At 43.0% G+C, this 23,160-nt stretch overlaps 2 protein-coding genes across 2 annotated transcripts; both read left to right on the top strand.

Annotated features, from left to right (window-relative positions):
• Positions 1-755: 755 nt before the first annotated feature.
• timm21 (translocase of inner mitochondrial membrane 21) lies at positions 756-3,342 on the top strand. The gene is made up of 6 exons (XM_080019929.1): positions 756-1,215; positions 1,816-1,878; positions 1,984-2,081; positions 2,450-2,523; positions 2,722-2,827; positions 2,943-3,342. Exons 1-6 carry the CDS (start codon positions 918-920, stop codon positions 3,033-3,035), a joined length of 732 nt encoding a protein of 243 aa, XP_079876055.1. The 5' UTR covers positions 756-917; the 3' UTR covers positions 3,036-3,342.
• A 6,186-nt stretch (positions 3,343-9,528) lies between these two features.
• LOC307244930 (uncharacterized protein) lies at positions 9,529-21,796 on the top strand. The gene is made up of 5 exons (XM_080020323.1): positions 9,529-9,840; positions 10,705-10,793; positions 10,893-11,052; positions 18,511-18,643; positions 19,902-21,796. Exons 2-5 carry the CDS (start codon positions 10,774-10,776, stop codon positions 20,120-20,122), a joined length of 534 nt encoding a protein of 177 aa, XP_079876449.1. The 5' UTR covers positions 9,529-9,840; positions 10,705-10,773; the 3' UTR covers positions 20,123-21,796.
• The last annotated feature ends 1,364 nt before the right edge of the window (positions 21,797-23,160 follow it).

Below are 23,160 nucleotides of genomic sequence, written 5' to 3'. Positions count from 1 at the left end.
TGTCCCCTGTCCTTTTCTGTTCTATACTATTCTATTCTAATCCATTATTTTCTGTTCTATTATAATCTATTATATTCTATTCTTATCTATATTATATTGTGCTCTATTCTATTCTCGTCTATTCTATTGTGTTCTATTCTTATCCATATTATATTCTGTTCTATTCTATTCTAGTACAGTTTATTCTGTTCTATTCTGTTCTATTCTATTATAATATATTATTTTCTATTCTGTTCTATTCTAATCTATTCTATTTTATTCTAATCTGTTATTTTCTATTCTGCTCTATTCTATTAAATATATACTATATTCTGTTATATTGTATTATAACATTTTATTATATTATGTTCTATTCCATTATATTGTGTTCTATTCTATTATAATATATTCTATTCTGTTCAATTATATTGTGTTCCATCTATTATAATATATTATATTATATTATTTTAGATTCTATTCTGTTCTATTATGTTAAAATATATTATATTCTATCCTTCTCCAAGCTATTCTATCATCCTATCCTATCCTATCATATTGGATTATGTCCCTGTCTAGGTTGTACATCAACATATTTGAAATCATATATTATAGGATATGAGGTTATATCATAATTCTCTATTCTGCTCTCATACTTGACCCCACCCCCTTTGTCCTAGTTTCCCCCACGCCGTCCCGTGAGTCTATTCTTGGAAAGACTCCATTTCCCATCACGCCCTGCGGCCATGCGCCATGATTGTGACGTCGGATGTCTGCGACCGCGGGACGACCCCGCCGGCCTCGGACCGCGCGGCGCGCTGCACCTCGCGCTCGGTGGCGGCCTCGTCGCGTCGTCGCGGGAGCTATGGCGCGGGGCTCGCGTTAGGAGGCGTCTCTTTCGATTTGTCGGCTGCGAGTCACGGCGCAGACGGGTCCCGGCCATGGCCTTCACCCTGATATTTAACGCGGCGCGCAGCCACCTGCGCGGGGCCGCGGGGCGGTGCGCGGCGCTGGCTTGGAAGGGCAGCGGGACCCGCCTGCTCCCGCGCGCCCCGGCGGCCGCGTCGTCGCGCCCGCTCCTCGTCGGAGCCCACCCCGCGGCGCCCGGCGGTGCCGTGCCGAGGCGCGGCGTTTCTGTCGGCCGCGGCGCTAGGGGTAAAAGCGGAGAGGGAGAGCCGGGGAGGTCGCCCGTCTCCAGGTTCCAGAGCGGGGTCCCGAAGGCTTCAGCTGCACAGAAAGGTGAGAGGGAACCGATGACGTCGCGATACGAGGCTGGATATCGTCTAGAATTTCGCTTGTAGTAACGTCGTGTTTGTGTTTGTAACGATTTTGTTTTCCACCCCTGATTTGATTGAGTTGATTTTATAGGTTCGACTATTCATTTGTTCACTATATATTTGCTTTATTTAATTGCACGTTGCACACGTTTTCCCTTTTATTGGTGTTACTTTATTATCATTGCCTATTGTTCTGATGTGAGCTGCTGTAACACATCTGTCCGTCTGTCCCGTGCATCTGTCTGTCGTTGTAAAGGCCAAATACAGTGAAGTCGTGCGATTTTCTGAACTTCATAGCCTGTTTCAGCTGATCTAATAAATGCCTCCACCAAAATATCCACATTGGTAGTGATTGTTTTTCTTGTTTAAAATATCTTTTGAAAGCACTAGCAACCCATCCCCAAAGCATTGTCAAATAATCAATGGTGAGATATGGGTTGGAAAAAAACCCAAAAACAAAGAAACGATCATGATATTTGATTTTGTCAGCGTCGTCCAGCCGTAGAAGGTCTTCCACAGCAGCTCTCTCACTTTTCCCTCTCTCTCCATCTCTCTTTCTCAGTTAAAGACGCTGGCAGAGACTTCACCTACTTAATAGTTGTCCTCATCGGGCTTGGAGTGACAGGTGACCACATCAACCTAGATGTGTGTGTGTGTGTGTATGTGTGTGTGTGCGTGCGCGCGCATATCTTTCTTTGTGTACAAAACCATGCATTCGTGTATTTTACAGGGGGGCTGCTATATGTCGTGTTCCAGGAGCTCTTCTCCACATCAAGCCCGAATAAAATCTATGGAAAAGCTTTCAAAATAGTCAAGTTGCACCCGGAGGTGAGATGATGGGATCAAAAGCTGATTAGAGCGGACAAATGTACATACGCTTGCCTATGACCAGCAAATAAAAGAGAATTATCTGGTATGCTGTCTGATATAAGATAAGATAAACCTTTATTGGTCTCACACCAGGGAAATTTACATTGTTCCAGCAGCCAAAGGAGGCAGCAGAAAATAGAGCGTATCAAGATAAACGCTATAAACAATATAAAATATATATTAAAAAAACAAAACATAAATAGGAACCAGAGTACTAAGTGTATTCCCCATATCTTGACACATTGCACATCAGGGATTGCGCTTTCTTTGTTTTTTGATTTATTTATTTTTATATTAAAAAAATATATATATTTGTTCTAATGTAGGTGATCGGTGCGTTCGGGGAGCCGATCAAATGCTACGGCGAGACCACCCGGCGAGGAAGGAGGCAGCAAGTTAGGTGAGAGTATTAAGTGGTTAACTGCATGTGAGGACACCACGGTGAAGGTAGATTAAGAACACGTCTCTGTAGTCAGACGGTTTGAAAAGACAAATGGTAACAAGTTAAGATTTGGACGACGCATACGATTAGTAGTAGTAATGAAGTCATAGTAGTAAAAAGAGACGTTAATAGGCGTTCTCTTCCCGCCGCCCTTAGTCATTCGGAGTACCTGAAGGATGGACTGAAGCACATGAGGCTCAAGTTCTACATCGAGGGCTCTGAGCCGGGCCTGAAAGGAACCGTTCATTCCGAGTCAAAAGAGGTATTTCCATTTTTTTTTTCTCTCTCTCTTTCTCGACATCTTAACACATCGGCAGAGATTAAATTTCCACTTATGGACGTGTTGAAATGATATAACTGGCTGTGTCCTTTGACAGAATCCGGAGACTGGAAAATATGAGTTCCGCTACATCTTTGTGGACGTAGAGACCTACCCAAGACGGACCATCGTAGTAGAGGATAACCGATGAGGCAACGGTAGACCCAACCTGCCTAGGGTGTTACTATGAAAATGTTTGCGCTTGTGTTTAACTGCGGACAACAATTTTGAATTTCGACAAACTTTTGCCCGTTGGAGGCTTTCGACATTTTATAAATCCGACATGTTTGCCGGGAATCCGCTCTGTTATGGTGACCGTGGCGTATAAATCATGAAATGGATTCACTGTATGCGACGGGAGAAAATCCTCTGCAAAATAGATGCTGTTGTTATGTGATCCGCCTCCATTTGGGAGAGCACTTTGAATTGTAAAAAATAAAAATGCCATTTTTGTTTGATTTGTGTAGCAGCAGGTTTCTGTAAACAAACATACTGTATACCCAGTGGTGGGAGAGAAAAAAGTACTGGAATGCCACACTTAAGTAAAAGTAGAGATACATTCATAAAAAACGACTGTGGTAACTGTGAAAGTCATTCATTAGAAAATGACTTCTTACTTCTTAAAGTAGCTGATGTTAAAGGTACTTACGGATCAAAAGTAATGACATGGTATTCAATTACCTTGAATATCAAAAGTAAAATTAAATGCTGTGGAGGGGGGGAAAAGACAGACTTTTGGTTATTATTTCTGTGTTTTTCAGTGAAACCAAGAGGCAATTCCTACTGATACATATCTTTCACTTTGGCATAAGAAAACATTGGTTGTAAATATCCATTAGTCGTAGCAGGTGGGGCAGCATCGCCGCTGGAGGAGGCCATCGCTGTGGTCTTGGCTCTCTGGGAAACGTCCATGCTTGTCCTGTCACATGTAAAACTGCAGCCCACAGCGTCTCCAAATGGGCCGTGCCCTAACTCAGAGTTGACAGGCAGCCAAGTAACAACAAACCACGTCATTTAACAGGGTTGTGTCATTTAAAAGTCTCTGCTGTTTAATCATGTTTGCTTTTGGATATTAATATATGACAAAAATATGTATTTCTCCTCTTTTTCAATGATCTCGGTCTTTTTTCTGTAATATATAAACACATTAATTAGCCTTTTTAATAAAAAATATAGATGCAAAGAAACACAGACGTACATTCAGTATGTATTATAAAGGTTGATCTGAAAGAATCCTTGGATGATATTGTGATCGATTGAAACGTTCATTACCTCAATGTTATGATTTCCCTAAATCGTTGGGCTGACTGAAACCTACAGTGCAGTCGTATGTAGATTTTTTTTTTTTTTTTTTTTCTTTTCAAATTCTGAAATCAACCTCACTCTATTACTTTTTTATTTTCTATTGCCAAGTATTTCTTTGTGAGAGAGAGTGAACTTTGAAATGTACTACTTCTGATGAGGAGCTGAGCATCAACAGTCATTTTCTTTTTAAAGTCCCAATGTGTTCAATTTCACGTATATTTATTTTATCGTTATATCAAGTTCTCTTAAACACCATCACCGACGACCAGACAATCACCAACAAAAAGGGGTCGTCAATGCAAAAAGCTTGACAGAGAGATGGGGCTACGGGAGGCAGATAAAAAATGAGTGGTAGACAAGGACAGAGATGGTTACGGCAGCCTTTTACATGAAAAAATATTCATTTGATTTTTGACTTTTTTTTTTTCTAAGCTTACCCCAACCAGATCCCATTTGGCTGCTTGGATAATGTATTTTATGAATAATAAAAAATATTGTTTAATGGCCACATGCAAGATCACAATAGTTATTGTAGTTATTTATGAAGGCTTTATATTTACCATCAACACTAACACCCCGAGGTCGTTTGAAAGTCCTGGTTTTGGCATGCCTTGTGGTTTGGACAGGGATATGTCTTGTCTGATTTCAGTAAAGCCTGACTGTGTACTCTTCACCTGCAGTTATTTAAAAAAAGTAATTCACCTTTATTGGAGTTGGAATATTTAAATCACAGTAAAAACTTCACCGTACCTGAACATCATTCAGGTAAAACTCATACCGAGGTCCAGGTGACGGGTTCTGAGCCACCTCTCTGTTGAGAAAAAGACTTAAACCGAGGACTTTTTGAGTCCTAGGTATACAATTCTATTTTGAACACTGATGAACACAATAAAAAAATATTTTATAGAGCACAAATATAGATTCAATTAAAGAAGGCTGGATGAGACGGGACAAAACAAACAGTCTAATGTGAAGATATTGACGTTGGCCCGGTTTTGTTCCATGCTTTGAATCAAAAATGTTCATGGCGAGAGGGAATTGGGGGCGACTGAGGACATTTGCAATGGACTGCAGCTAAGAGAAACATGCTTGAGGCGACCGACTGAACAAAGTGCTCTTGCTCAATCACAGCTCAAAAGCCACCCTGTTGCATAAAAAATAACTGCCCTAATCATATCCTTGCCAGAGAAAGAGGGTGGTCCCCTCCCATTTGAAGGTTTGTGGTGACCCCGGCTACTCGGAGTAAAGAGGTGCCTACTTGGAGATGCTGCGGGCTGCAGTTATACCACACTCTGTTCAGTAGCGAACTTAACACGGGCAGGGTTTCTAGGTCTCCATGACAAAAACAAAACCAAAAACAAAACCAGCTTCAACACTTAAAAAGTATCCCACTTGATCCCACTTGATCTGGCAACTCTGAACACAGGCTTGGTTTGTTAACATTCAGATTTCCAATGGATATCACCCTTGATTCGCTGACGTGAACCATGTGATCACTGGCTTCACCAACATGGCGACAGGTTTTCCTCCGATTTTGTTTTTTACCCGGGTGTTCAGGGGAAATGTATTGGAGTGAAAGTATACGTTTTGGGGCCAAATGTGGCGAAGTCAAAGCAAAAGTGGACGGAAACATAACTCTTAAGTATTTATAGACCACTGCATATATCAACATACACTCACCGAGCACTAGAGTTACGCGCCGTGTAGAGGCTCGTAACTCTGTTGCATGAATAGGTACACCTACCTATTCATGCAATTATGTTCATGCAATTCATGCATTCAATCATGCAGGTACAGCAGCTTCAGTTAATCGTTAATCATCAACCGTCAGAATGGGGCAAAAATGTGATCTTAGTGTTTTCGACTGCAGCATGATTTTTGGTGCCAGGCGGGCTGGTTTGAGTATTTCTCCAACCGCTGATCTCCTGGGATTTTCACGCACGACAATCTTTCGATTTCACTCAGAGTGGTGCGGGGGGAAAAAAAACAGCAGCGGGTTCTGCGGACGGAAAGGCCTTGTTGATGAGAGAGGTCGACGGAGAACAGCCAGACTGGTTGGAGCTGACAGAATGGCCGCGGTCACTCAGATTACCACTCTGTGCAACTGTGGTGAGCAGAGAAATATCTCAGAATGCAAAACACGTGGAACCTTTAGGTGGATGGACTACAACAGCAGAAGACCACGTCGAGTTTCACTTCTGTCAGCCAAGAACAGAAAGCTGAGGCTGCAGTGGGCACAGGCTCACCAAAACTGGACCGTTGAAGACTGGAAAAACATATCCTGGTCTGATGATTCTCTGTCCAGGCTGGTGGTGTAATGATGTAGGGAATTTTTTCTATGCACACTTTGGGCCCGTTAATACCAATTAATCAACGCTTGGATGCCACGGCCTATTTGAGTATTGTTGCTGACCATGTGCATCCCTTCATGGCCACAATTTACCAACCTTCTAATGGCTCCTTCCAGCATGATAATGCACCATCTCACAAAGCAAAAGTCGTCTCAAACTGGTTTCATGACAATGACAGTTAGTTCAATGTTCTTCTGTTTCCATCCCAGTCACCCGATCTGAATCCAATTGAACACCGTTGGGATGTGATAGAACGGGAGATTTGCAGCATGAATGTGCGGCTGACAAATCTGCAGGAGTTGCGTGATGCAGTCATGTCAACACAGACTGGAATCTCAAAAGAATGTATCCAAAATCTTGTGAAATCCATGGCAAGAACAACAGAGGCTGTTTTTTAAGAGCAGAGGGAGGCCCTACCCAATATTCGTAGTGTTCCTAATAAAGTTCTCAGTGAGTGTATGTATGTTCTGGGAGTTTTGCATTATAAACCTTGAATTGATATTTCCTGCCTTAATAATGACCCGATTATCTCATCTTATGTCCATATACCTATTAGAAATAAATAAATATGACTTAAAGGTATATGCACGTCTTTTGGCTGTAGATATGACTGTCGTGTGCCAGTATGGCCACTAGAGAGAGGCAGAGGGGTCAAATGGGTAAAATGACTGGCTAGACAACTATGCAGCAGAGGTTTTGCCATTTACTACATTTTCTTTGCAGATTGATTGATTTATGCTGAAGAGCTCAATTCTTCTTCTTCTCCTTCTTGTTCTTCTTCTTCTTCTTATTATTATTATTATTATTATTATTATAATATTGCATAGGTTCTAGACCATTATTGGGACATACGCGACTTTAAACAGTTCCATGTAGAAAGTCATGCCCACAGTGTTATTCATTTGATTACATACATAAATGTCTTGCATTGTGATAAAGTGCTTATAATGTTGATAACTTCATGTCTGTATCAGGAGGATAAAAGGAAGAAATCTTGTAGGATTCAGTGGGTCCAGAATAAAACTGAAGATGACCCACAAACACACTTGATTATTTCACGCTTAATTTAATTCTTCTATACTGTTTGTGTGTGTGTGTGTGTGTGTGTGTGTGTGTGTGTGTGTATGTATATATATATATATATATACACACACACACACACAGTGGGGCAAAAAAGTATTTAGTCAAAGGCTAAATACTTTATATATATATATTTGTATATATACCTGGTTCAATTAGAATTGGTATTTAAACAGTCCTCTTCATCATGCTGTTCACATTTTGACATCATGAGACCAAGATGACACCTAACAATTGATCAACAGTCCCCCGCCGTTGTGAGGCTGCAAACAGGATGTACTCAGGGAAGTGGCCACTGAGCTTAGAGTGTCACAGAGCGTCATCAGCAGGTTCCAACAGAGATACAATGAGACTGGAAGAGTCACAGAAAGACATAGAAGTGGACGTCCTTTGGCCACATCTCACACTGATGAGCGCTTCATTGTGAACAGTGTTCTGTGGAACCGGATGATGATGCCACTCAACTCCAGGCACATTTAAGGGAGGTGAGAGGCACCCAAGTGTCACGTCAGACCATTCCAAACCGTTGACATCAGCGTGGTCTGCGTGCTAGACGACCTGTAAGGGTACCTGACCACACCACCAGGCACAGGCATCATCGTCTGGCACGGGCCAGGGAGCATTTACGCTGGACGAGGGACCAGTGGCCTCAGTGCTGTTCTCTGATGAAAGTCGATTCACGTTGAGCAGAAATGATGGCCGCCAACGATGTTGGAGACGTCAAGGAGAGCGCTATGCATCAGCCACTGTTGTCACCAGACGCGCCTTTGGTGGTGGTGGTGTTACAGTGTGGGCAGGTGTGTGTAGTCAATACAGAACTGCCCTAAACTTTGTGAATGGTACAGTGACAAGCCCATACTACCTGAATAACATCATTAATCCAGTCATTGTGCCCCTGCATGAACAACACAGGCCTAATTTCATCTTCATGGACGACAATGTTCCGGCTCATGGAGGTGGCATCATTAGGGAACGGCTGCTGGAGACTGGGGCACCTCAAATGGAGTGGCCTGCACTTTCTCCAGACCTGAATCCCATAGAAAATCTATGGGATCAGCTGAGTGGCCGTGTAGAGGCTCGTAACTCTGTGTCCCAGAACCTCAATGACCTTAGGGCCGCCCTTCAAGAAGAGTGGGGGGGCCAGGCCTCGGCAGACAATAAGTCGACTTGTGGAACAGCATGAGACGTCGTTGTCAAGCTGTAATTGATGCTCAAGGGCACATGACAAGTTATTGAGACGTTGACATTTTTTGCTGTGGTAAACCCACCACTGTTGTTGGCTTTTGTTTCAATCAGTTGTTTGAGATGAGGAAATCACCATTGCATGCTTCTACTTAAATGCCCTACTTTCATGATGTGATATCACTGTCGCGTGAACTTTTTACATATTCCATAAATCTCACCCGAAAGCCAAATATCCCTAACTTTTTGTGGTGTGTGTGTGTGTGTGTGTGTGTGTGTGTGTGTGTGTATATAATGTTTGACTTAAATAACTTAACATTTTTTTTTTTGTCATCTTTTCAGGCTAGAGAAGGGCTGCGCGCAATCAGCCAATGAAACATCGTTTTCGTCGATTGGCAGCGCCTTCAGCCAATCACACGTCACTCTGCGGGAAACGCCGCACGTATCGCGTTCAAGGGAAAATCCCCGAAGGAAGCGGGGGGGGGGGGGGGGGGACACGGGGCGGACAAAGTGAGCCGGTGGGCGGACAAAGTGAGCCGGTGGGCGGACAAAGTGAGCCGGTGGGCGGACAAAGTGAGCCGGTGGGCGGACAAAGTGAGCCGGTGGGCGGAGGGGCTGCTTCGAAACCGGCCTGTCCGAGCGAACAAAAAAAAAAAAAGAAACGCCCACGGTTTCCCGGACACCGCCCACCGCGGCGGAGCCAAACGCCCAGGCTAGGAGCAGCTGTACCGGGGCAGCCGTTAGCTTATCCCAGCTTAGCTCATTCCAGCTAAACACTCGGCGGGACGGCGACGTCGCGTAATATCGACTCGTTTAATTCGTCGTTTTGTTTTTTTCCTTCTTCTTCTTCTTCTTTCAATTCACTCGTTTACTCGGAAAGAAAGAGTCGGCGTCGCCGTGGCCCGCTCGCAGCTAAGCTAACGGAAGCCGGAGTTTCAGCCCCGGCTGCCGCTGACCCCGCCGGAGCCAAGCCCACCGAACCAGAGAGGAAATGGAACACCGTGGGAGTTGAGCGACGGGGACGACCACTGGCACCGCGTAAGTTCGCCCCGCGAGTAATCGTCTCCTGAACAAGCGGGCCCTTAAAAATAGGGACCACGTCCGGCTGCTTCGTGTTGTGTTACAGATCGCGATTAGTACCACGATGTAATCGCTCGATAATCGCGATTGGGTTTTTTTGTTGTTGTTGTTGTTGTTTTTTTAATCAGAGCGCAATCTTCCTTTTTTTTTGTCAAATCTCCAAAATTCTTTGTTTCCACCCCAATGTGAGGGGGATTTTTCAACCCGGGTGAGGAAAAGTCGCAACGTGTAGATACTCGAGTCTCCCGGGAGGGAAATAGTGTGTCACAGGATAAGTAGACGAGGAACGAGAGGAAAGAAACGCATTTAAAAAGACGTCAACAAATAACCAAAGGAGGTCAATATGCGATAACCGTAAAAATCAACAATGAATCCAACCACTAAACCTCTATTTCGAAAGCAGGAAACTGTGTGTGTGTGTGTGTGTGTGTGTGTGTGTGTGTGTGTGTGTGTGTGTGTGTGTGTGTGTATGTGTGTGGGTGCAGACATATCTGACTAACAGTGGTTGTACTAGTTGTGTTTTCCATCAGTTTGGGCGGAGGAAAATAAACCGTGTATCCACATTTGTATGTACCGATGTTCAACGCTAGTAAATAGCGTTCTGCAAGGGATAGACATAGGTTATTTTAAGATTTGTTTTATTTCACCATTAGAGTGACATCAAATGAACAAATGGTTAATCACCATACATTGTTTGACAAATAATTGTCAACTTAAATGTCATGATCATCCTTTCGTTACATCTTATGGAAAGTTGTTTGCCTGCCTTGCTAGTCAACCTGCTAAAGTGACGTATGAACTCTAGAATTACGTGTTTTTCAGGGCAGGGGTAATTCTGAGTTGCTGCTTCATTATGGGATCTCACATGGAGTGACTTTACATCTCACAAAGATGGAATTGTACTGGTACATGTAAGTATTGTCCCATGATCGCAACTCTTTGATTTTCAGACTGGTGTTTACAGTTGCAAATAGCCTCATTTCGTCGGCTGGCCTTCTCCCTTTCCTTAGAGTCGTCATCATATTCGTCATCATCAAGATATTCTTTTACGTCTGTTGGTACCGGTCCAGGCAGAGGCAGCTGGCGGCGTACTTGAGCAACCCACGCAACGCCCAGATAGTCATCGTTGGAGGACGGGCCTACCTTCACCAAGTGTGCGAGAGACAGAGTGTAAGTACACACTGTGCACAGTCACACAAAAACACTGTTCTCTGTCCAAAAGGTCAAATCGGAGCCAGTATATAGGTGCTTTAACGCAGTGGTTCTCAACCTGGGGTCCCTCAAGAGGGGATATGGGCTCCCCACAAAATTATTTCTAGTTAAACGTCACCATTATTTCCATTTACAGCATATAAGTACCACTAGAGCGTGTACAATAGACTGTTTTCGTCGTAGTCTCACTATCTAACCTGACAATACTATAGACAGGTGTGGAACTTTGGAGTAAAATCACATGTGTGACTTCCGAATATCTCACCGTTCAACACTTAGACCAAGTTTTACCAAGTTGTCAGAAAACCTTTTGAATGTGAGATCTTTTGCAAATGTATTCTTAGCTTTTGAACCAGTGAGCCACTTCCTTTCTGAAAAGGGCAAGTAAACTGCCTGTGGTTAGGGTTGTGTCACATTGATCTTTGATTTGGGAACACGATCCATCACATTTTAGTCGTATTCAAAAGTGAACGTTTCTGCAAGTGGATGCTTGTGTGCTAACTATTAGGGCTGGGCTGGTTATTTTACAATCGGGCGATTGATTGGTCAGCGACACACACGCAATAAAAGGTCATAATCGCATAAACACTTTCTGTTTTTTCATTGAAGTTTAAGATTTGGTGGAGGAAAATGTTTATACGTGATGTTTATTATTAAAATACCTTTTTTTTTTTTTTACTTTTAACCAAATGTTTTAATTGTTATAACTTACTTTGCTGTATGTAGGTACATCTGGAGTCTCAGTGACGACAGTTGACGTTGTCTTGTATACGTCAATTATAACGTATTTACGTAGGTTTACGTATTAACTGAAGTGTCTTACTGTAAATCTAATCTCATTCATTTTGTTAAATAATAGTGGAATATCAGTCAAGTGAATATTTGCGGTCAAAGTTGTTCGTTTTTCACTAATATCTGCTCCGTATGTGGAACGATTTGGATGAAATTTGAACCATGTGACATACCAGTTTAACCGTGTTCGTAGCTTCTGTCATTATGGTGTTCCAGATAGCTTTAGCCGGGTTGTACATATTTCGGCGTGAAATGCATTGGATCACGTCTATAACATCGATCAAATTTGGTAATTTGTTTTGTTCACTTATTTCTGCTCTGTGTATATCTATTTGAATGACACTTCAACCACAAGATGTTTATGACGTACCGGTTCAAACAAGACTTATAGGTTCTGCCGATGTTGTGTTCCAGATAGTTTTAGATATCCAGAGAATTTTCCGGGTCATCAATAGGGGCTAATAATAATAGTAGTGATGACGATGATGATAATAATTGAGTTGCAGGCAGCAATACACAGGGTCCAGCTTAGTTGTGTTAGATAAGAATTACAGTTTTTCCAGTTCCCATTAAACACACATCACTTCGTATCATCGCCAATTACAAATTTTTGAGTTCCCATGGAACATAGCATCCGATTGTGCTGTTGCTTGTCTTTACATCAGCATTTCACTGATTGCAAATGATAATGCCCAAAAGACGCAGTTACCATCAGCCACAATACCTTTTGTCTCACAAGGGTCACCAATTACTACTGCTTTGTCTGCCAAAATTATCATTTGAATGACAGATGTTACACTGTAAGCAAAGTTTCTTTTGTTGATACACTGTAAAAGGAAGGAATAGAAAGATAGTATTCTCGTACTAATCGACTATAATAATATCTTGAATTTAAATTTGTTACATGTCTAGTTCTATCACCACCATTTGAACTCTTTGCAAATGCATCGTGTTGTTTTTTAGCCCTGTCTCCTTAATATGTAATTTTGTTCAAATAATAATTTCTTGGTACAGCTGTTTCACTACAGACTCTGCACTGCTTCACTGTACCAAGGACGACCAGTTTGGCCAGTTATACTGGCCAACTAAATGAGACACTTAATGAGTGACTCCTTATATTGGCCCACATCTTTGGTATAGTTGCTGGCACAGATTGTGACTTATCACTTTTTCCTTTGAATTCTGTGGGCTGGAATTGTCCAGGAGGCGCAGGGAGATAGTGAGGTGGAAACCGAAACCAATCAAGATTGTACATCCGTTGCTGACACAGATCGGGTTAGGATTATGATGGGATCTATACTGGAACGGGTCCAGAAAAGTTTCTTTTCCGAACACAAGACCGCCAGCGTCACATATAGCACTTCTGTAGCCATGTTTCTTAGCAGTTAATTGACCTCACCTCCCCCCAACTGAAAATCAAACAGGCCAGACATTTTCTTTTTTTTTTTTTTTTTTTTTTCTCCTTGTTTGTTTATTTAACAGGGCCAAGTAGAAATATAGTTGCAGGCAGCAATACACATTTTTTACACCAATTACATATTCCCATTGGAATTTAGCATCAGTTCGTGCTGTCACTCCTCCTTAAATCATCATTACTTCTAAAACTAGTTACAGTTTTCCGACTTTCCCTTGAACACAGCATCGGCTGATGTAATGACGCAGGTTTTCCAAGTCCTGGTGACACGCAGAATAACTAATACACGCATATACACTTGTTGTGTGTTATTACTTTATCCTAACAATGAGAAGGTGACTGTCTACAACCTGTAGTCCAGTGTCCTGCCTCAGTGTCTCTGTGGAAGGAAATCACTGGGTGTGGAAGTTCCCAACAACACGGTTCCATTCAAACCATTCAACACTACATGTCCCTCAGACATTTCATCAACTTTTTAAGCTTCTGGGACTTAAATAAAAAGGACACAATTTGTACCCATTGCTCCGGAGCTGCAAGCAAATTCCATGTGTGAGGACATAAATACGGAATATGTTTTTGCCTGTTTTCGACTCCTGAAGTTTGTGTTACAACTAGCTTGAATGCCACAAAATAAGTGGGACACAGCATACCAGGTTAGGTGCGAACAGAAAGCATTTATATTTGCAATTATTTAGCAGTGAGGTTACAGGTTGCAACCAACTGAATACTCTTACCCCAACAGGGCAGTCTCAATGGAAGAGACGGTGGCTGCGAAAAGCCCTCTCTAAAGCCATTGTTTGGTTTGTCCGTTCTGGGCTACTGTAGAAGGAACATGCCGGTGCAACATGGCGGCCTCTGTAAAGTGTGCCCTACTATGTAGATATAAATGGCTCATTCTGCTTGCAGGAATGGTCAAGATGGATAGCAGGAATACACATTCCTATTGAAATTAACCATCAAGACCATTAAAGATCTCACGTTTGCTGATGCAAAAATGGGCGTTTTAAATTTTTTAAGCTTTTTAAGTCACTCCAAATAAGTTATCTTAATTTTATGTGAATTAACAAATGTCTTAAATGTTTAGGATTAAATTGACGATTCCTGGGTTGTGTGGTTCACTAGCTTTGGCTGCAATGTAATGGCACACTTAATAATTCTGTTTTTTCTTAAAATGGTCCACACATTACTATTACTGGGTATACTAGTGAAGTCTACAACATAGGTTATCCTTCAAAAACTAGGGTAGAGCCAGTCAATAGTGACCCAATCAAATGTCACATTATTTTTGACCGATGGCTTGATGCACATTGTGAGAAAAACCAATGGCATTTTCATACAGTATACGGTGCAAATAAACTCTGTGTGGGTGTTATAACCAATAAATAGAAGAAAGATGATCAAGAACCAATCTTTAAGGATGTAGATACGATGTCTAAGTGGGTAACGGTTGTCGATTTCCTTAAAAATAAAAATTGCCTCAGTCATCTGTAATACCTCCGTCAAGACAATATATGACCCACCCCAGACTTTAGGTACATTTGGTGGCTCTTGACTTTTTTTCAGCATCATTTGAAAGTGAAGAATCAGAGCTTCAAAACAAGGTGTCACTTGTGAAAATCAAGCAAATATTTTTCAAGCTATGACTTGTTAATGATAATGGGTGTGGCAAACTGTGTTTCTCAGATAATCACCTTCAAAGTTTGTCCCACGCTTGGCTTCATTCAGCCAGCTCTCAGAATGTAAATAAGTTGGAGGACCGACAAAGCCACATGGCTACTTGACACCCTGCTGCATTGTTCTCGTGTTTTGAGGGAATGTTGAACAGCATCATCGACACACAACATCTTGTGTGTACTTTTATCTAACAGTAATAATACATGTTACATACATACAAAAGAGGAATTATTTAGGAGTTTAAAATTGCGGACAACACAACAAAATGTGGAGTCTATCAATAATGAGTCTCTGTATATCAGCCTCACTTGTCATTTAGTATATAAATGTGCGTATGCCAATATCTTCAAAGTTCTTGGAGTTATGTGGGCTAACTCCAACCCTACCCCAGCTACACTCAGAGCCTGTTTGGGGTCTTTTTTTTTCATTTTGTTTTTGCCCCTGGCTGTATTTGCAGATAAACTTGATAAACTTGTCCATTGCCACTTGTTCATAATCTCCATCAACCTTAATGGACTTAATCATGCAATCAACTACTTCCTTGTAACAACAATGGGCGTGTCGTTGGTGTCCTCCGGTGGTTCTTGAAAAATTCAGTTTCCTTGTCACATTCAGGTTAAAATCCGCTGTTTAAAATGTTCTCCATGTCCGGGATAATGCCGGTATCAGATTCAGCATCGCTGTTGGAGAACTGGCTATCGCCGCGGAAAATGAAGTCCAGTATGCGCTGCTTACACCGATTTGGATCTATCACACTGGCCAGATTGAGGTCCGTGATTTAGATCTTCCGCCACCCCTCTCATAGTCCATAACAACGCTGAGACAAAGGTTTTAACAGACAAGTGAAACCGAAGGATCCTCGTCTTGTTTACGGAAGGGATGGCAGCATTACTTCTTCGTTGGTATACGCCCCCTACACAAGTGTCTCTGTGTGTGTATGTGTAAAAGTAGGACGATTTTAAGTTTGAACTCTATCAAAACGGTTTCACATTGTGACTTCACATCACATGGAATATGGAGGAATGATCTCCACCTGGACGACCGCTTTAAAGGAAACAATCGATCAGCGTTCAGCGCTATTCAGCGTCTCAGTAAGTGAACTGTTTCCCCTGTAATCGAACGGGAATATTTAACTCTGGTTTAACATTTTTATACTATTTATAAATCAAACTCTGTTTTGAAAATGCGTTGATGAAAAAACAAAAAAAAAGTGTTTTTCCAACTTATTTGGCTGCTTCTGGCAATTTTAGAAATGCGTGGCAGTGCAGGTTTTGTCGGTCACATGTAATCCCACACTGTCAATATTATATTGATATGTAACCCATCCATTCCAATTAAAGATTGTAGCCCGAGACCAAAAGTGCCGTGTAGCTGTTCTGTCTACAGTATTGCATGGTGAACATCATCCTGGTGACCTCACTGGAACACATTGAAGCTTTCCATACGTTTCAAAACCCTGAATCATCAACAGCAGCTTTCTCTCCTTTGCCCCCCGCATCCTCTGTGCTTGTTTACCTTTATCAAGTATGCCTCTAGTGAAAATGGAAAATCCAACTCCATGTTTATGGACATAAGCGTGCCACAGACTTCTCTCGCACCGGGTGTTTCAACCACCCTCCACCCCACCTTTTGAGGCTTTTCTGTTTGGTTTGCAGTCGCACACGGTCCGACCCAAAACCAAGGGGTCTTATTTTTAGATTTGTTTATCATTCCTGTGCAACAGGAAATGGCCTTATCGTCGATAATAATAAACAAGACGCCTAGAGTGTAATTAGGAGATTGCATTCCAGGACTTTTGCCTAACTTTTGCATATATGATCTGAGTATCCTGTGTAGTATTGTGAAATTTCATGAGTTAGGTTGAAATCCTGAGGCAATATATCTCTAGGTTTTGTAATGTGTATTAAAGTAAATAAATTAACACATTGTGCTTTGTTTTAAACTGCAATTCCATATTTAAAAAATCGACAAGGTTGTCAGTCAAGACTGATTCGGTTTTACATTTGTCGTTCCTTTTATAGCTGTTTTTGTTGTCACCCTCCACCCTCTCATCTGGGTTAAAAGGCCTGTTATTGGTTCAATGACCTGTTGACCGGCGGACCAAAGCTCCTCCATTTCAGGCTTCCCTTCGCTTTACCTCCATTTCTAGGTAAACCTGCCACGGTCTTTGTACGTCTGCTTCTTCAGCGTGGGGGCCGACTGTCAACTGAACGGTTTTGTGGAAAAAAATGATTTCCATCAATAACGCAGAAAATTGCGAAATTCTATGCAAACAAACTCAATGGCACAACTAGTCTCTTCAGCGGCTCTGAGACAAAAATACAAACCCGTAACTCAGTAGTTACAGTTTAAAAAAAAAAGGGGGGGGGGGGTTAGTCTAGGATCTGGTATCCAAGTCGACATGTTGAACTCATATGGATACCAGTATCTAAACATTTTCAATTGATACCTGTCCCTATCCTGCTTCCTGATCACCCTTCTTCCATTGGCTACCAACCTTTCCTCCTCATTTCTCCTCACTCGTCTCCTAATCCCCCCACTTTGCAGTCTCTGGTGTATACTGCATTGTTTTTAGATTTAATGGAATGCGTGGCGGGCAGGCCCCTGTGTTCATTCACAACACGGCGGCACCCCACAACGCTCCCTGGAGAGACGCCAAGGCCACTTGAGTCCCGGCCCCGGCCGAGTGAAACATGCTGGGGGGGGGGGGGGAGATTTACTATCCCCCGTCGAGCCCCTCAGACCGTTACGTTCATGTTTACGTGCAAAGTCAAAGTGCTCCAGAAGAGATTTTCTAATCTGGAAGTTTGGATTCTAAGTGGCCGTGGTGAGGATTGGGACATAGTGATGGATATTTCTTTCTGTCCCACACTTTCCATACTCCTAAATAATAAATGGGTGTGCTATTCGGTCTCTCATTCTCTTGATTTTTAGTATTTATTCATTGACTGCCGTGTTTGGAGAAAGACGCCGTCAGTAAATAAAGAGCGCAGGATACTTTGTGGACTTAGAGGGCCTCATTCATCTTCTGCTTCCCCCCCACGTCTTCTTTTTCGGGCTGATTGCTAATTGGGCAATTTATTGAACCTCTTTTAGCTGCATTCTCCGTCACTTCCCGCAGTGCTTCTCCTCTGGGAACCGAGCTCCGCTGTTTGCTTAGCAGTACTTGCTTTTCCATCTTTTTTTTCTTTTTTTTTTTTTTTTATTATGTTGAATTAGGCCTGAAGCAAAGCACCCTGGGAAAACCAGTCCCTTTTTCCAGAAAATCTCTCGTGATCACGCCAGCAGCTCAAAGTGGACGAAAAATATGCAAAAGGAGAGTGCGTTGAAACCGCTTTAACGCATACTTGCAAATGCAGCCTAAAGGCTATTCAAATATGTTTGTTTAAGCTTATGCTTTCCCCCATGCTTCTACACAAACACCACTGGGTGTATGTTTTATCAGTCATTAGAAGGGATGTAGACCTGGCACGTGGTCAGTTTATGCATCTGTTGATTATTCAATCGTGTGCGTGTGTCTGTCTCTGTCTCTCTAGCAAACGTCCATCTGGCCCAGCTGGTACGGCGTTCCGGACGAGGCGTCGATAGAGGAGCCCTCCACCTCCCTGCCCCCGGCCGCGTCCTTCTCCCAGCTGGACATGCCGCCGCCGTACGAGGCCGTCTCTGGAGGTAGTGCGCCACGTCGACGTGTCTCTTTCTCTGTTTGAACGCAAACAGGCACGCCGTGTACGCTGTTCAGCGCCGTTCAACATTTGCCGATAACTCGTTTGTCACGGGAAGTTGATCGTAGAAGAAGCTTCCCCAACCACCTACAGCGCAAAGCTGTGTCCGTATTAGGCACTGCACCAACACCCCGGCTCACTCCATTCCTCATTCTTGACACGGTGTGTGTGTGTGTGTGTTTGTATAAAGGAAGTCATTTCTCAAGGCTTAATTTGCCCGACTTCACTCTTGCACAGAACCAGACACTGTGCTTTTAGCGTCTGTGATGGAGGGGGGTGTATCCTGGCTCAAAAGGGATTTGCAAAAAAGTTTAATAATGAATTAAATGAACAATCTGCTCAAATCACCAGAAGAAAATGCCGTGAATAAAACATGAACAAATATTGAATTGTGAGAGAATCATCAAAATGACTCAATGATGAACGAATGGCCGAGCCTGGTGGGCTACAGTAGAATGAAGAGATCATGCAGAAACGCATTTAGACATAAAAGTCAACATAGCTTTAGTCTAAGATCCTGAAGAAATGTAAATAACATTTCACTAATCGAAACATAGATGGAGGAAGGAAAGAGAAAATACCTCTTCTCTTTTTTTCTCCTCACTAAAGTTCAGTTTTCATACATGAGCTTCTGCTGTCCCCTCATGACTCATTTCTCAGCCCTCACTTATTCCGCTTTTTTTTTTTTTCCCCATTTGGACAAGTTTCACTTAAAAAATTATTCAACTCAGTCTTCTGTGTTTCTAAGAAGTGTAACCCTCGCTGCCGGCGTCAACCCTGCAGACAGGAAGTGGTTTTGGAGGCTGGAAGTGTTGTGGCTAAACGACAGTTTCTGACCTCATTTGCGTGTTGCGCATCAGATGGTTGTTAAAGTATCTCTTCTGTTGTCAATCTTTATTCCTGATTCTTTGTTCCTATAAGGGCGTTGTTGATTGAGTTGGTTATTTTGAGGAATTATGCAGTAGTTTGCAGAGTTAATCAAAACAACTCAGCCGTCTATGGGTCTGTCTTTAGATTTAGCTTTATAAACATTAGGCCTTGACAGTCATTGAATAGTATTTAATAATAGTTGAGATTCTCTATTTAGTTCTCTTGAAATTGCCTTTTTATCCAGGAAAGTTGGGAGGAAAGGAAGGATCTTAAGCCCCTGTTCACCATCCCTTATTTACCTATTCTCTCTCTCTCTCTCCCTCCCCCCTCCTCAGCAGATGACCTGAAGCCTCCGTCCTACAGCGAGTGCGCCCAGAGCGACGGCGCCGACGGCCCCCGTCCCTACCACCACACCCCGCTCCTCTCCGAAGCCGGGGACTCGGTTAGCATAAGCGAAGCCCCGCCCCCCTACACCCCCTCGCCCTGCGCGCCGGCCGACCAGCCCGACGCCCCGCCTGGCCACCGTCAGCCGCCTCCGGAAAACGGGTCCATCTAGACCGAGCACCTCCCACCCTCGTCGCCAAAAAATGCCTTCCCCAGCGCTGCCTTCCTCCTCCGTTCGACTTCAGTGATCCTCGCCGAGCTCCCGCCGGAGCGAGAGTGTGTGTGCGCGCGTGTGTGTGTGTGTGTGCGTGTGCGAGACAACTTGTTTTTCTACGTTGTGTGACACGTGGCATCATCTGAGTGCGTGACAGCAGATGACCTCAGCGAGCCGGAGTGCCTCCGTCTTGACCACAGAACCTGCCTCAGCACCATGAAGACATCGTCCCCCACGCTCAAAGGGAACCGCCGCGGTATCGGAGCAGGGAGACAAATTGCGCTCGTCCGCTCTTCAGACGCCCCGCCCCGCCCACCAGCTACGCTACCCCACTTCCTCCTTCCAGATCAAGAAAGAGTGAGCGATTTCAGGTCGGGGGGGGGGGGGAAACCAACTCTTGATAAATGGAAAAGGTGGAAATGAAGAGGTTCATGGAACTATTTCCCTTGATAATCACCTTCGCTGCGTGACCAGCAATCTGTCATACTGTAAATGTGGAATTTCCAAACCGATGCTTTTGATGAATGATGAAAACGAGTACATCTTGATCGCTCGCAGTTTCCGTTGAAACCACAGACTCAGCTGTAACTTTGCTCGAGTTACAGGGAACTGCAGTTTGACGTGCGGAACTTTGTAATGGACAATATTGCATTTTTCACAGGGCTGTAAACGTGGTCAACATTGTATTATTGATGATATCCGATTGAGTGCAGTGGGGACAGTAGATGCTGTGGTATTTGCTAAGTAATCAGTGATTGAGCCCGATGAGATACGGCCGTGGGGGGCTTTTGTTTCAGTATAATTCTACCGCAAAGATTAACCCAAAAAAGAAAAAAAATGTTTGCCTAACGTCATTTCCTCAAAGCCACAACCACTTCTTTACGCTGCCGCAGGCTGTTATACATCAGCCATTCTGTGTTTTTTGGGGTTTTCTTTTTTTTTTTTTTTTTTGTTTCCTCAAATAGTATTTTTCTGGTTCTTTATTTTGGAGGACGGGATGTTCTTCTTTTCTGTCACTGTTTTACATATACCTACTGTAAAATGCTTCCAAGCCAGTCCCATGTTGTCCAATTAATGGGTCAATCTTTGTTCAGTTGATGTGTGTATCAAAAGTTACATTTCCTGCTACCCTGGTGTATTGTGGACACAAAAAAACAAATAAACGTGATGCCAAAAAGTTTTAAAAGTTGAAAGCGGGCTTTGGGGCTTTATGATAATCGTTTATGCTGCGGTGACAAGCGCTTCTGCTGCTCACGCCTTACCTTCTCCGAAGCATTGGCGTCGACCATGATGCAATTCTGGAAAGCATTCCTTTTGTTATTTTGGCGCTGTACGTCAATTTGATATCCATGCAACATCTTGTAGAAACTTGAGTAGAAGTCTGAATTCAGTCAATGTGATCTTAGCGGCGGCTGCCGAGCTGCACCGTGGTGTGGCAGGAGCCTACGGTTGGAGCTCGGTCGGTTCACTTCCTCCTCCATTCCCTTTGATTTCAGGTGTTTTACATATCAAATCAGTTAGTTAGCCTCATGATTTAAGTGGATTTACCTTTTAATTTTTTTATCTTTACTTTTTCAAGGGGATAATGATTTGGGGAAAGTAACTCTGTAATAAAGAAAAGTATGTCTTTCAGGCTTGGTTTTGTTTTTGCGTTCAGACTGAGTAACATTCAATGAAATTCATTCTGCACGTATACACTGAGGCTCTTCCTGTTATATGCCTCCTCACTTGTATTTTCCATGGATCTTCTTGGAAAATCAGGAAGTTACATTTGCATAGCATTAGCCTGAGCATTGTGTATTTGTTTCCCTGGACCCTTTTCAATACTACATAAGCAGTGGCCGAGCGACCTCACAGGACGCTCTGGGGTACTTTTGTTGTTTCAGTTGTGCCACTAGAGGGCGCTCTTGTGCCGTGCATGACTTCCATCACAGAACCCCGTTCTCTGCCAAACTAATGTGTTGTTTAAGTATACAGGCGTGGACAAATTTGTTGGTACCCTTACAGCTCATTGAAACAATGCTTCATTCCTCCTGAAGTGAAGAAATTAAAAGCGATTTTCTCACGCAGACCCGCATGCCTTTGGTATGTCATAGAGTAAAGCAAAGAAACTGAAAAGAGATCACTTATTGCTAAAGAGATTCATTATATTCTGAAATGGCCTGGACAAAAATGATCGGACCCATAACCTAATATTTTGTTGAACAACCTTTTCGAGGCAATCACTGCGATCAAGCGATTTCTGTAGCTCTCAATGAGACTTATGCACCTGTCAACAGGTAGTTTGGCCCACTCTTCCTGAGCAAACTGTTCTAGCTGTCTCAGGTTTGAAGGGTGCCTTCTCCAGACTGCATGTTTTAGCTCTTCCCATAGCTGTTCAATAGGATTCAGATCAGGGCTCATAGAAGGCCGCTTCAGAATAGTCCAGTGTTTTGTTCTTATCAATTCTCAAGTGCTTTTAGCTGTGTGTTTTGGGTCATTACCTTGTTGGAGGACCCATGACCTGCGGTTGAGACAGCTCTCTCTGAGACTGGGCGGTACGTTCGCTCCAGAATGTATTTTGAGATTATATTCAGACGCAGCAAAGCAGCCCCAAAACACAACCGAGCCTCCTCCATGTTTCAAAGTAGGTATGGTGTTCTTTTCTTTGAAAGCTTATTTTTTTTCAACTGTGAACAAAGAGCTGATATGACTTGCCAAAACGCCCCAGTTTTGACTCATCTGTCCAAAGGACATTCTCCCAGAAGCATTGTGGCTTGTCAATATGCATTTTAACAAATTCCAGTCTGGCTTTTTGATGCTTTTCTTTCAAAAGTGGAGTCCTCCTGGGTCTTCTTCTGTGGAACCCACTGTCACTCAAAAAGCGACAGATGGTGCGACCAAACACTGATGTACCTTGACCTTGGAGTTCAGCTTGTACCTCTTTGGAAGTTGTCCTTGGCTCTTTTTTCTTTCTGTTCAATCTGGGGTTGATTTTCCACTTGCAGCCGCATCCA

The sequence above is a fragment of the Zeus faber genome (genome assembly GCF_960531495.2).
Source record: "Zeus faber genome assembly, chromosome: 19".
NCBI classification, from domain to species: domain Eukaryota; kingdom Metazoa; phylum Chordata; class Actinopteri; order Zeiformes; family Zeidae; genus Zeus; species Zeus faber.
The sequence above is the reverse complement of the archived record's forward strand: the minus strand, read 5'-3'. Positions and strand labels throughout refer to the sequence as shown.